At 37.9% G+C, this 15,046-nt stretch overlaps 1 protein-coding gene across 1 annotated transcript in view; it reads right to left on the minus strand.

Moving 5' to 3' along the window:
* Positions 1–13,974, minus strand: part of TTK (TTK protein kinase) — a 32,989-nt gene extending 19,015 nt beyond the window's left edge. The window contains exons 1-4 of the mRNA XM_009333129.1: positions 13,830–13,974; positions 13,213–13,438; positions 8,609–8,715; positions 3,788–3,931 (exon numbers count right to left, since the gene is read on the minus strand). Coding sequence (XP_009331404.1) covers positions 3,788–3,931; positions 8,609–8,715; positions 13,213–13,438; positions 13,830–13,974 — 622 coding nt within the window. The remainder of the gene's footprint in view (positions 1–3,787; positions 3,932–8,608; positions 8,716–13,212; positions 13,439–13,829) is intronic.
* Between the last annotated feature and the right edge of the window lie 1,072 nt (positions 13,975–15,046).

The raw sequence follows: 15,046 nt of genomic DNA on the forward strand, positions 1-15,046 counted from the left end.
CCTGCTTTTGGGCTCTGACTTCATTTATGGGGTATTTAATTCTGATACAACATTTTTGTGCTACCTCAGTTATGTTTCTGTAGATCCATGTGGATTTAAAGCATTTAACGGGTGCCTGCAATTGCAAAAGCCTTCAGTCTTTTCAGTTCTAGTGAGAGTTATAAAAAAGTAGCAATCACAACATAAATAGGTAAGTCTTTCACAGGCATACCTTCTCCTTTAGGTTTTTCAGCACGATTTGTGGAAGGCTGCATACTAAATCCCTAGAACTACCTACTGTGTCAGAGGTAGAAGACAGGAATCAGGACACCAGAATTACCAATCATCAATTAAACACTTGTTTTTCTCCCTCAGATTCTCCTTCCCCCTCTTAGAAAGAGAGGCACTTTAAATACAGACAGTTTTAGTCATTAGAACCCTAAGAAGCTTCACAATTTCAGTTACTGCACGTGGTTTTCATACTGACAAATCCTAGGCTGAAAGAAATTTCAGTCACCTCCAAACCTGACAGAGTTAGACTACAGGCACATTCCCTTCTAGAGCCAACTCTTCTATAACCAGTTGAAGAATTCACTAGCTCAGTGACTTGTTACTATAGACATTTTGCTGATCCCTCCACCTCAATGACCTGCCAACACAGCACTTATAAGAGTAGTCCCTAATTTATATCAGGTAAATTCAACTGAATTAGTCTAAGCAATTAGTTGTGTTAAATTAAACCAGTTGATTTCACCGACAGCAAATTTGAGAGCGGTCTTATAAGCTGTGCTCTACTGCCAGGTCAGGGAAGATCAAGGCAGACAATAGCAAACAGCTCATCCACCAGCCCCACCTTCATCCAGTAGAGAATCTTGCTCGGTTATTGAGGATCTGGCAAAAGTTACATGAAGTTGTACATTAATCTTAAAATGAAGTGTCAAGTCAACTCCTAGTCACATTATTAATAAGCTTTGTGAAAATAAAGTATATATTTCAGATGTACTTTACAGTAAGCAGAACCAGAAATCAAGTTATTTGAAAAGTCATTCTAGAACCTCAAAACCACAAATAAACAGCTCAGAACAACATGGTCATCATCCAAACTATTTTTGCCTAGAGGTGAAGAAGGCAGGGTCATTTCTCAGGTGAAAAAGTGATCATGAGAAGTCAGAACACACTAATGCAGATACATCAACACTTTAGTAACTGCCCATGAACACGTGTTGATGTGTTACGATATAGAAAAGGTAGCTTAATTCTTTATTTAAGGAACACTGTGGAGTACAAGCTATTTTAAGAGCCTTCAGATATACACTACCCTCTTAAATCCAGTTATTTTCCTGACAAACCCTTTTAAAAATTGAAATTAATATCTGATTATGCAGATAGAAAGATCTCTTCCACAGTATTATACTTTTTTAATAAGACAATCAGACACCAAGAAACATATATTTAAAAAAAAAAATCAAAGACAACTAAGATACTATATAATATGATCTTCTTCATCACATAGGTCTTGTTTTCCTCAGTATAGGAAATTGCTTGACCAATAAACAGAAGAATTCATAGCTATCCACAGCCTCTCAAGAAATCACAATTTAAGAACTTTTTTACATACCATTTCTCTTAACATTTTTAAATTCTGGATCAGTTCATTAAAACTAATTTGATTTTTATTTTGAGTCTTCCCATATCCCCCCTTCTACCTTCAGCCAGCAGAAGCCAGGCTTCTGGCAGATGAATACTGCAGTATTAGCTATTTCTAGTCCCTTTTTTTTATAAACTACTTATGTCAATAGACCAAAATACTCAGTTAAATAAAAAAAGAACAAATGCCTCAATGTATAATGTAGTTCTAAGTTTTTCTTTACATAACACTGAACACAGTTTTGAATTAGCCGTTTACTAATCCAGTACCATCACCACCTCACACCCACATCCCACAATTTTTTTCTTTTTTCCATATACACAGAAAGATTTTTTGCCCAAGCTTACCATTGGACTCTCACATTCAGTTGGTGATCTACAATACTTTTATTCCTTCACAGTCTGAGACAGCCTATCTGCCTCATACTACTCATGACTACGGTTGGACTCTATGATCTTAAGGCTCTTTTCCAACCTAAATTATTCTAAAATGATTCTATGACCTACATTTTTTTTTTTTAGTATAAATTATTTTTTCCCAGCTAAACATGTTCGATTGCACCTGGTATGTCAAATACTTTAGGTTGCTGTGCATGAATGAAAGAGGGGAAAAAGGAATTAAACCAAAGGCTTCTAGACTTGCTGCACAGTTTTTATATTTGCATCGCTACACTATAACTGCATATAACTCGTCAAAAGCTTTCTGAACAATCTTTTGAAGCTGTGAAGAAATGTATTTACATATACAGCATTCCTGTTTTCAAATAAAAAGCTTTCAAAAGCAGCTCTTTAAATGGAAATACAAAACAGACAAGACTTAAATGCCTATACATTAAAAGTCTATTGCTCCAGAAGGACCATACAAATTCACTTAAAGCCAAGTTCAGTGATTTAGGCCACGTACATCCCTGAGTTTGAGATATTTCAGGTCTAGTATTATTTGCCTTTTAAACTTTTATCTTTAAATAGCTGAATTAATACTTAGCATTTTTCAAATACCTAATGTTACAAGTTTATATAAATGAAAAACTAAATGAGCCTACTCTTCCCTCAAAGTTCACTGCTTCATAAGTGGCAGACAGGCTTTTGCCACATATTCTCTCAAAGGTATTACCTTAGCTTTGCAGCAAGTAAAGCCAATAATATCAGATAGAAATTGTACAATCCATGAATAATATTCCACAGGATCTTCTCCTGTGGCACAGTACATCAGCTGTGGCACTTATGATGTCTGTATCTGATTAATGGTAAACAGAATAGGACCAAAAATGAAGTTTATTAAAAAAATTAATACCATAACTGAATATTATTGCAAGTGTTGCCAAATGTTTGGGATTGCCCCCCAACTAGTGTTTCACACAAAGGTTGATTCAACAGAAGCCAGCCAAATCTCAAACCACATTCCTGAAGACATATCTCTAAGGAAATGAAATCAGACCTATTTTGCACTAATTCTGTCCGTATACAAAGCAAAAATATGTAAGTGTTAGACACCACTCTTGGAAAAGTTAGTTACATGCACTTCAATACTGAAGTCGAACCATGGTTTTTTGCTCAATTCCACTCCAAACAAATTTATCTCTTGAAAGCGTTGTGAGGTAACTGTTCCCTTATTGAAGTTATATACCCAGCAACCAGTACCAGTTATGTTTTATAATATAGCCAAGCACTTCAATTTTGTACTAATACCTGGGTTTTGTTCATTTGTAAAATAAATACAAAGTTCAAATGCATTTTTCCTAGATTTGACTTCACTGAAATGACGGCCAGAACTTTACCAGCCTGTCACAAGATACACCTCAAAGTAAGCTGTCTGTATAGTTTAGTCTGTACATTTCAGTTCTAATTCTTCTCTACAACCACTAGCTGTTATTTCACACAAGTCTCTACTAGAAAGTGCAAATACCTAACGGCAATCAGAGGAACACCCTCTGCAGAATTAGAGAATCGACCATCCTATGGCTCCTGCAAACTACAGTCACTGTATTGAAGATGGAACCAAATATTGAAGGAGTAAGATTGATAGCATAGATAAATATGTTTATTAAACAATAGCAGATTATGAGTTCGTATCTAGAAGGGATAAACATTAGAAAGATTTTTTCAATCTAGAATTACAACATATATAAACTCAACCAACGTTTTAAGAAATTGCAATTACCTGCTAAGTTCTCCTTCTCCTCATCTGAAAGCAACTGCTTTTTTTGTGAATGAAAGTTTTGTAGAGCAGTTTCCAACATTTCTAGTGGAACAGCAGAGCACTCTACAGCTTTCTGAAGGAGCTGCTTACACTTCTTCACATTTCCTAAGTAGCAAGGAACACAGAGTTAGAAATCAAGAAATAGAAAACAATGACACTGAGGCAATGTGGTCTTTTTTTAAAGACGTGATTACATTCATGCTGTCTTATGTTCACTTTGCATCATTCTCTGAAGCCATTATTCATGAGGCACTTCCCCCCTTAGATATCCACTTTAAGGATACTGCCTGAAACTAGTTACAAGTGAATCATGTAAGCCAATTTTTCATATGCAGTTCAACACCAAGTCACAAAATATGCTTTATGAACTCACAAAACTGCATTCTCAGTATTTGTTTAGTCTTATAGGAACTGTAAGGAAATACAACACAAATTCTAAAATCCATTTTTTTCTATAGTACCAGCAAGGAAAGACAACCTTTATGGACTTTCATTTAGATCTGACCAGATACAAACTTTATTACATATGCATTATAAAACATCTTTAATGCACTTAATAGAAATCAAAGCTAAAAGCAGCTGTTGTCAAACATCACTATTCCAGAAAGCACTACAGTTAAGAGTGAAAAGGAAGGATATTGTTTCATTACAGGTTTACACATTACTAAATGCCATAAACAGCGACTGAAGAGAACTAAGGGGGAAGAGGGGGTGTTTTAACAAAACGTATTGAAAGCAATCAGTTTACACATATAAGCATGTGCACATATAGCTATTAAAAAAACATGAGTCAAATAAGGGAAGAAGTGTACTGCAACCAAAATCTTCTCCTTGGTTTAGAGAGCATCAGGGCAAAATGTTTTGTTACAGCTGTTAATGCCCTTGAAGTCCCAAATGCCCTTCTTCCTCGGTTCCAAAGCAGCAAAACGTAAACCACTTTGTTCTTATAGGTGCCACATACATATATAATTAAGTAGTTTTTATACCATATAATAGCATATTTCAGAGCTCCAAGGTCTCCAGCACTCAGAACTCCACTGATAACTGAAGTTAGATGTCAATGTTGCCTGCAGTTCAGACCGGGGGGAGTGGAGTGTATATATTAGGAACTTATGTTTAAGTAACCTATTTTAAGAATATCAAATGGGTGATGTTGGACATTGAAGCAAGGAAATGCCAAAATAAGATAGACTTAAATGAAATCATAGCCAATTTTGTGCATATGTTATGACTTGGTTTTTAACCATATAATCAAATACTATTTTTTTCCAAATCCTTAGCCAGTGGATAGGCTTAGTATTTCTTTTTAAGAATCCTTAACCAGCATTCTACCTTTGGCTATATTTAGTAACCACACATTGCTTCAACAAGACCTGCTACTCAAAATGAAAAGTAATTCCTCCTAGTATTATGTGCCTGTCCTGGTTTCAGCAGGGATAGAGTTAATTTCCTTCCTAGTAGCTTGTACAGTGCTGTGTTTTGGATTTAGGGTGAGAACAATGTTGATGATAACACACCGATGTTTTAGTTGTTGCTAAGTAGTGCCTACATCAGCCAAGGACTTTTCAGCTTCCCATGCTCTACCAACTGAGAAGGCTGGAGGTGCACAAGAAGCTGGGAGGGGGCACAGCCAGGACAGCTGACCCAAACTGGCCAAAGGGACATTCCATACCATATGACGTCATGCTCAGCAGATAAAGCTGGGGGAAGAAGAAGGAAGGGGGGGACATTTGGAGTGATGGCGTTTGTCTTCCCAAGTAACCGTTACGCGTGATGGAGCCCTGCTTTCCTGGAGAGGGCTGAACCCCTGCCTGCCGATGGGAAGCAGTGAATGAATTCCTTGTTTTGCTTTGCTTGCGTGCGCAGCTTTTGCTTTACCTATTAAACTGTCTTTATCTCAACCCACGAGTTTTCTCACTTTTACTCTTCCAATTCTCTCCCCCATCCCACTCGGGGGGAGTGAGCGAGCGGCTGTGTGGTGCTTAGTTGCCGGCTGAGGTTAAACCACGACACTGCCTCATTGAATAAGAAATAACATGATACCAAAACATCTATGTGAAAAATGAACTGTTCCATCCCCCTTAACAGATAAGGAACCAAGGCACAAAAGCAAAGCCAGAAGTATCTGTGAGTTTCAATCAATCCACTTCATCACATACAAAAAGCCTGACTGATCCACCTAGGCATAACATTCTATATAGCCAAAAGAGTTTTATTTATGGTCATGAGTTCCAAGCAAGTCACAGCAAATCTTGTTTCAAGCACACTACCCAAGGCACACCAAAAGTAAGGAAGAGACAGCTCCTCATCTGACCTATTTAAATGAAGTTGTATTCAGCATTTAAATAAAAACAAAACAGAATGCCACCTTTATTGTGTCACTCCATTTTCAGGTCATGAATATTCAATTTATAAGGAACTCAATATCAATTTGCCAACCATAATTTCAGAATTTTGACTTGACCTTTAGCTCACAATTTTGCTCAAGACAGGACATTGAATGTATAATTAACTTTTGCTTCTTAATACAAAGGGAAATACATATTAATCCCGAAGCAATTGGCAGGTGTGCCAAAGCACTGCTGAAATGATTGGGATGAGGCGGTAACAAGGCACTACCCTCCTCCTTTCCCTCTAGCCTAAGCTGGACACACTCAGTGAAAAAGTAACAGCACTTTTAAAGTAACAATATACAAACTCACATATTACATTAATCCACTTTGAAGTACCCCGCAGTGACACTATAGCTCCGTACACATTACCAAATGTCAAATAGACCAGCTCAAGGGTAACAGATACAATTCAGACAGCACACTGGAGATACAAAGCCAATCATAAATGGCTTATTCCTTTGGGATTAGGATTTCATTTCAGGTTGACTATTTGCTGTCAAAGTAAAAGAAACTATTGCATTAACACATCCCATAGCTACACGGTAATTAAATTCACAAGTGATTGTGATAGAAGGATGAATTTTGTCAGTGCTAACCACTAGTAACATTTCTACACTTTACTTAAATTACATAATAGGTTTTCTTTATTACTCTGACAATATCTTTATTATTAAAATATTACTGTTTTATCATCTTTTTTAATAAACATACAGTGCTCACTAAACATTTTTGGGTAGGCAGCACAACCCTGCTACCAAGTACCCAGGCCACCTCCCCTACCCACAATAGGAAAGAAGTAACATAAGCCAAGGTGAAATTTGTGGACTACTGGCCCAAAGTTTTGAGGACCTATTGTTCTAGATATATCAGAGCATAATTTACATAGTCTAGAATAGTCTAGAGAACTGGAAGAGCAAGAAAAAAAAATCATAGTTTAATAAGTGAAGGAAAAAGGAAAAAAACAAATCCAAGTGATGCAAAGGCAGTCATTCATCACCTCCTACCAGCAAACAGATGCCCAGCCAGTCTCTAAGCAACTGCTACTGTGGAAAGACTATCCCCCAGTTTTTTATTGCTGAGCAGAACCATAGAACCATAGAACCATTAAGGTTGGAAGAGACCTCCAAGATCATCGAGTCCAACCGTCAACCCAACACCACCATGCCCACTAAACCATGTCCCTAAGCGCCTCATCTACACGTCTTTTAAATACCTCCAGGGATGGTGACTCAATGGGTCGATGCTTTATGGCATGGAATATCCCTTTGGTCAATTTGGGTCAGCTGTCCCAGCTGTGTCCCCTGCCAACCTCTTGCCCACCCCCAGGCTTTGGGCAGAGGAGAGGCCAAGCAAGAAACAGTGTGTGTGCAAGCACTGTTCAGCAACAGCTAAAACATTGGTGTTATCAACACTGTTGTAGTCATAGATCTAAAACCCAGCATCATATGAGCTGCTAAGAAAATTAACCCCACCCAAGTCAGATCCAGTACACCAAGGAACAGGATAAATTAATTTAGAAAGTTTGCTCTCAGTGCAACTATCCCTACCAGGGACAGACAGTTCAGGCACCCCTTAGAGAAGGGAACCAGAGTTTTTAAAAGACATTATCACGCTCATATCAGAATGGCTTGCCTAGAACACTGCTGTATGGCACCACATGACAAAGAATACCATTCTATTTTGAATACTGACAAGCGCCACCACCCCTCCCCCCCTGCAACTGACTGGAACATGGCACCTATGATACTGTCACCAAAAAAAAATCAGTCCATGCCATTTATGAAGCAACAGAAGATATCAACCATCTCCACTGTGCCACCGTGGATGTTCAACAATGAAACAGGAAACAGAAGAATCAATTAAAATCCAACTGGTAGCTACTTAAGAACCTGAGTGGCAGAGGGGAAAATTTAGTTGGACCAAATTGCACATTACAGTGTATTTTGGTTTAATAAAAAAACCTACAAAGAATCTACAGCTGCTTTTTGGAAGGAGCCAAAATTTCTTCTACAAGCAAGCTAAAAGTATCTAAAGGGAAATTATCACCCAAATGTCAGCAACATTTTTCAACACAACAAGAGCCTTATTAATACCTCCCACTGTAAGATCTAAGCTTAAAAAACTCAAACAGAAATCACTGTCAATTTTCATCTTGTTTGAAAGTTATTTCTAAAAAGAAAAAAGCCTATTAAGAACTATGTACATATTTTCATTAAAATTGAGCACACATATTCTCATTAAATTTCAATTAAAAAAGAAAATCCAGATTTTTCTTTTTCTGATTTACTACCTATCAGTTTCCTTGCAAATTATGTAACAGAGCAGAAGTTAGAACAACAAAACCTAGAATAACACAGAACAGCAACACCAAACAAGTTTTTCTACACACCTTGCGATAGTTCAAACTGTGCAAAAGCCACATGCACAAAAGCAAATTTCTTGCAGTTCAGTCTGGCCAGATGAAATTGGTCCCGTGCCTCCTCTGGATCTTGAAGACTGTAAAGACAGCATATCAATAGTTACACAAGGTGAAGAGCCTGAGTAACAAGGATGAAGTTCCATGTGCTGGGTCATGGCTTTAGATAATTCTGGAAAAGCAATCCATCTGTAGCTGAAGTTTTTCCTCTTCCTTAGAGCCATTAGTGAAGTACAAATATGCAAAGCGTCTTAAAAAGCTAATAATCGAAAGATACCAAGCTGACCCTTTCAAAAACCAGAATGTGCTCAAACCTGAGAGAAAAATTAAGGACTCATTCTTTGTCACTGCTTATATTATTCCTCAGAATATGTAGATATTTTCCCTCAGAACACCCACTAACCTGTACAGAACATCCACCTGTAGCCCATGGAGAAAAATCTCCATTCTTCCAGATGCATCCACTCCTATACGAAGGAGGTTGCAAGGCAGGGGGACAAGGAGGAGATTGCTTTAGAAACACCAAGTGTGGAAAAATGTATGTATTAATCAAGTCAGAAGAATATTATATACACTATTAGTTATATTCTGCAGCAATATGGTCAAAAAGGTTCCAATCCATTACATTAAAGCAATACTGAACTCCAAGTTTTGCTAGAGGTTGAGCTTTTCTACACTGAAGAGCTTCTGCAACTGCACCCAAGTTGTCAGATCCCCTTAGCAGAGATGGAGGTCACTGAAGGAATTTGTTTCTGTTGGTACATCTATAACACCAAACCTATAGAAAACCAGGACACAACAAGAGCATTTATCCAATAGCTACCTCTATCAAGGGTTCTATGGGAACCTTGACTCCTTGCAAGATGTAGGGAATTCATTCCATTTCCCCCATACTCCTAGGCAACACAGTCTTATCAGTTAAATTTGGTAACACAAGGTGGATTTAAGTCCGTTTTCTGCAGACACACCGGAAGCAGCAATGGCAAACATAGTATACTTCAAAAGCATAGAGATTGTGCCACAAAGTCCAGACAAGATACTTCACATTTAATAGTTTTTTTACTTTTACAGAATTTTAATCCTAGTTTTACATTCAGCGATAGATTGCCAAGTAGGACAACTGAGATGCTTGCACTCAGTACACCAACATTTAAATATTCCAGAGGATCTACAGCTTAAGTAAATACTTGTCAAGATAGAAAAGGCCCAAATCTATATCACTATGAAATAAGTTAACATTACATTCCAATGGACTCCCTCCTCCTTTTTAATATTAAAAGAAAAAAGTTATTTTAACACTTTTATTAGGAAAATCCACAATCAAGAAATAAAGGAATTTCTTCCAAAATTCCACCCTGGTTCAACAGGTAAGCAAAGGTAGTACTTAGAAGTGGGGATGGTGAAAAATTTATGATGGCTTAAAAAATAAGTACAGAAAAATACAACACAGAAAGCTAAAAATAACATATTTCCAGTAGAATTAAGAATGAGAAAAGTCTCTATCATAGTTTAGGCATGCTACTGGACTCCAGTAAGTTTATTAAACTCAGCTCTGATCATCCAAAGCAATAGGACAGGCACAGAATAACCCATCTGCAGGCAAAGTCGGAGTAACGCAAATTAAGCTGTAACATCTGAATTATATTCACTTTCAAAAAGCACGTTAAAATTTAAGTTCCTGTAGAAAGCAGCAACGACTTGAATAGCAATATGCAGAACAAGACCTAACGTTAGCAACAGGCATCAAGTGCCACACGCTTGGTGGCACTGTGCTACAGCCGCATTACATGAAAGCAGGCCTGGCATGGTTAATGTGCAATACAGATAATGAATCACAGAGGCACCTGGCTGTTCACCTTTGTCTGTTTTAGCGTACGTTCAAGGGTTCTTCAAACAACCTCAGTATCATAATAGGTGAAGAGGTTTTGGCATAGTCAGGCTCCAGCTAGAGAAGATACCAAGACAAGACAGGTCCAGGGCCAAGAACGGAATAATCCAGCTTTGATCAGAAGAAAAGGGTGTTGATGCCAACAAACACTAAAATCTCAAGCCATTGTCACTGCTTCTGAAGTTTGTGATGCTCTGACTTGCTTTTCCTGTTAGGTGGAACATTTGGGAGAACAGCAAACAGAACTCCACTGAAGAACACCTTTCTTCTCCCCACCAAAGGCAGTATCATCAGAGCACCTATGTATCGAAGTGTTACTTTATGTGCAATAGCTAAAAAAAAAAAATCAGAAGCACTCTAAAGAAAATCCTCTTATCTCATGACTTCCTAGCAGAAGCTAAAATTGAGCAGAGACACAAAATAGATAGTACTAGACAAACTGACAGCCACGAACAGAGGAGGCGAGTCTGAAACACCAGGGAAATCTCAAATGCCAAGAAAATTGTGAGCAATGAGTGAACGTGCCAAACGCAAGAGATCCAAATAACCACTCACTGATTAACCTTAGTCTCCAAAAACTACAGACAAGAAACTTTGTTGTTTTTTTAGATCCGATCCGTCAAAAGCAATTTCATGTTCTAGTGAGGTTACACATGTAGTTCATAAAAGTAGTTTCATATAAATAATTGACTTTTTATTATACACCACAATACATAAGAAAGCATTAGCTTATAATAAATTATTAAGAACTGGCTAATCTCTGAAAGTAATTTTCAGATTTAGGGAGATACTTACAGCAAAATTCCATTGGGATTGATGCTATGTCAGATTTTGGTGGGTACATTTTTTAAAAGGGGTTTGGGAGTGGGTTGTTCATCTTCTTTTAAAAGTAATTTTCATTAGCAAGTCAGGAAACATACGACTGATGGTATTTGCCAATTAAAAACATGAAGCAGAAGGCAAAAAGAGCAGATCCAAACTACCCAGGGAGCTAAGTAGATTCTACAGTAATGTTGGTTACCAAAGCAGAAGGTATTTTAGTATAGCTATAGAGCATGCATTTTAATAGCGAAACAAGATAGGCTACTCTCCCAAGAGGGTCCCTAAAGGCTGTAGCAGTGAAGCAGCTAAAGACATTTCAGTGGGTCACTACGACAAAAACTGTTAATAATATTCATGCGTTCTAGCATTAACAGGCTACTGACAGTGCCTTCAGTTTTGCTTTCTGCAATACAATACACAGAATACTGAACACAGCTCTAGTATCCATTTAAGAAGTATCCACCTTTGAAACCATGTTTTAAAGATCAAGTGGAAAGAAGTCCAAGAGTTTTAAAGTTATTAAGGAGGTAGGAAATAATATTTCTGAACTTAAACTCCTACTGTCCGTAAGGAGATAACAGATGTGATTTGATAATAGCATCCAATCACAATTCTGGAAAAGAAATTCCGGAAAGTATGAGCTGGAAACTTATGTTGCACAATTTCTGTTCTGAGGAAAAGCAACTAACCTTTGATCAAGAACACTAGCTCTCAGTATCTTGAAAGACAGGAGGTCCTTCTGGAACATATGCTTTACTCCACTTACACAAAAACACCTTACCTCTTCAAGATACTAAGGATTCACAGCAGGTCATTATTCACTCCTGCTTGTTTCTCAACAGTAGATTCAACAGATTACTTCCGTTGTATGCTTTTAGTAAATACTGATGCAGCAAGATCCATGCAAATGACAGTACAGACAAAGAAGTAGACCATATCACACTGCAAGATCAAGCCACCTGCCAAAAAGCCAAATGGAAGGACATACAAGAAACAGAAGACTAGCTGGAAGACCATCTGCTTCAACTCTAATTGTTAAGGATTGCTACATTGTTAAAATGCAGCTCCATCAAAATACTTGCTGTCATGGTATTTCAAGTGACAGAAGAACTCCTTAAGAAAAAAAAAAATCAAATTATAACCCTGTCCCAAATTACATCTGAAAACATCCGAACAACCACACTGTTCAAATTAGGATTGAATAAAGCAATAAATGGCCACAATCAAAACTAATTTCATAAGTATGAAAGTATAGAATGATGTTCCGAGACATTCTTCCTACCCTAAGGCAGCTATTTAATGTAGCTGGGATGCATCTTTCCTAGCAAGGGAGAAAGCAGACTAGACAGGGATAGACCACTATGGTTTGACTAGATGGATTAGGTAATAGCAAATTGTCTACGTCACAGACAAATCAGTTATAGAAGTCCACAGGGAAATTAATCCTAACTTACAACACATACAGTTTAATACACAGATTGGAGTTACCCGAAGTTATATCAGATTTCACCCATGCAGCTTCTTTTGAGCTGAAGTATAAAGCTGAAGGAAAAAAAAAAAGTGTCTCATGCTATTTCCCCAGGTACCTTACACATAGAAGCCATAAAAAAAATGCATTAACATCTCTAAATCAAATAGCTCTGAACAATCATTTTTACTAGCATATACAAAAAAATGCAACTACTGTGGAGACAACAGATAAGCTGACTAGCCAAAGCTGCTCAGTTTCAAGGAGTCGATATGAAGACATCCCTACTCAAAATGATAATTTGTTGCAGAAACTAATGAAAGCAAATTATTATCAACATTCAAATTCAGAATTCTGAATGATGAGTTCTTATATTGAAAACTGAAAATTTATACTTACGCTTTCAACTCAGCAAATCTCACAAGGATGCGAGCATAGCTCTCATCTTGACTATGCTTTTCTGCAGGTAATGCAGTCACCGCTTGACTGTAACGACCAATGAGTCTATTCAGTAGGCTAACATCCATTTGAGGAATACCCTTTTTCTCTAGCCTAAGCAAAAAACACAGCCAATCTTCTGGATTATTTGTTGTCATCATTATTTGATTAACAGTTCCAGAGTTATCTGACAGAAAAATAACAAAGGAGATTGATTAAAACTGCAGCAAACATGAACAGAAGAAAACATTTTTTACAAGCTTTCATGTAAGACGACTAGTGAGGGGGTTTTTTTTGTTTGGTTTGGGGTTTTTTTGTTTGGTTGGTTTGGGGTTTGGTTTGGGGGGGGGTGTTTGTTTTTGTGGGGGTTTTTTGTTTGGTTTTTTTTTTTTTTTTTTTACACACAAGATTAGAGCAACACAGTTAACTAAAGAAACAAGGAGAGATTAAAAGTATTTTGTGGTCATTAATATTGAAGACATGCTAAACCTTACATCCTTTCAGTTAACCTAGACTAAGAATGAAAGAGCCATTAAGATCAGTTGCATAAGCAACAAAAGAATAACAAAAACACATACCTGTTGTATCAGCTGAGATTTTAGTACAGTTAAGTTCATCTGTGATATTGTCTTCATTTCTGTATTTGTTTTTCAAGTCTCTAACTCTATTCATGATTGAAGCAATTTGTGGCAATCCTCTTTCGCTTAGGTCCTCCTCCTCCATCTGCAGTCAAAAGGTTAAAAAACAGTGAAGTTACTGAAGAACCCTGTTGTAGCTCACCTTAAGTGGAATTATACACGAGAGGCTTTCCCCATGGTATTTTGCAGATTAATTGAGACTCAACCACATTATGTAACATAAATACTCTATTAAGCCTTTGTCAATGTAGTTGCACAAGTAAACTCCTTAGCAGAAGCCAATGTAGATGAGCAAAAGGAATTGGTACTTAACTGATCTGCCCAAATACTAGTCCATGCTTCACAGTAACCCTTTCCAATAAGGTATATCCAGTGTTTCAATAAAAGGAGAGGTGAGATATGTTGCCTGAATAGCTATGAGTCTATTATATTAAATCACATCCTGAATCCATAGATTAGGATGGTGTGCTGGTTTTCGCTGGGGTAGAGTTAATTTTCTTCAGAGTAGCTAGTATGGGGCTATGGTTTGGATTTGTGCTGGAAACAGTGTTGATAACACAGGGATGTTTTAGTTACTGCTGAGCAGGGCTTACACGGAGTCAAGGCCTTTTCTGCTTCTCACACCACCCCACCAGCGAGTAGGCTGGGGGTGCACAAGAAGTTGGGAGGGGACACAGCTGGGACAGCTGACCCCAACTGACCAAAGGGATATTGCATACCATATGACATCATACTCAGCGCATAAAGCTGGGGGAAGAAGAAGGAAGGGGGGGGACATTCGGAGTGACAGTGTTTGTCTTCCCGAGTCACCATTACACATGATGGAGCCCTGCTTTCCTGGAGATGGCTGAACACCTGCCTGCCCATGGGAAGGAGTGAATGGATTCCTTGTTTTGCTTGCGTTCGCGGCTTTTGCTTTACCTATTAAACTGTCTTTATCTCAACCCACAAGTTTTCTCACTTTTATTCTTCTGATTCTCTCCCCCTTCCCACTGGGGGGAAGTGAACGAGCAGCTGTGTGGAACTTAGTTACCGGCTGGGGTTAAACCACGACAGATGGCTAAGAGGCAGTCCTCCTCCTAACTATACACTCCTGCCGCTTCTCTTGAATAAACAGCAATGGAACAAGTATTTCTCAGACTTCATGGTGACCTGGC

The sequence above is a fragment of the Pygoscelis adeliae genome, unplaced genomic scaffold (assembly GCF_000699105.1).
Source record: "Pygoscelis adeliae isolate BGI_AS28 unplaced genomic scaffold, ASM69910v1 Scaffold57, whole genome shotgun sequence".
Taxonomy (NCBI): domain Eukaryota; kingdom Metazoa; phylum Chordata; class Aves; order Sphenisciformes; family Spheniscidae; genus Pygoscelis; species Pygoscelis adeliae.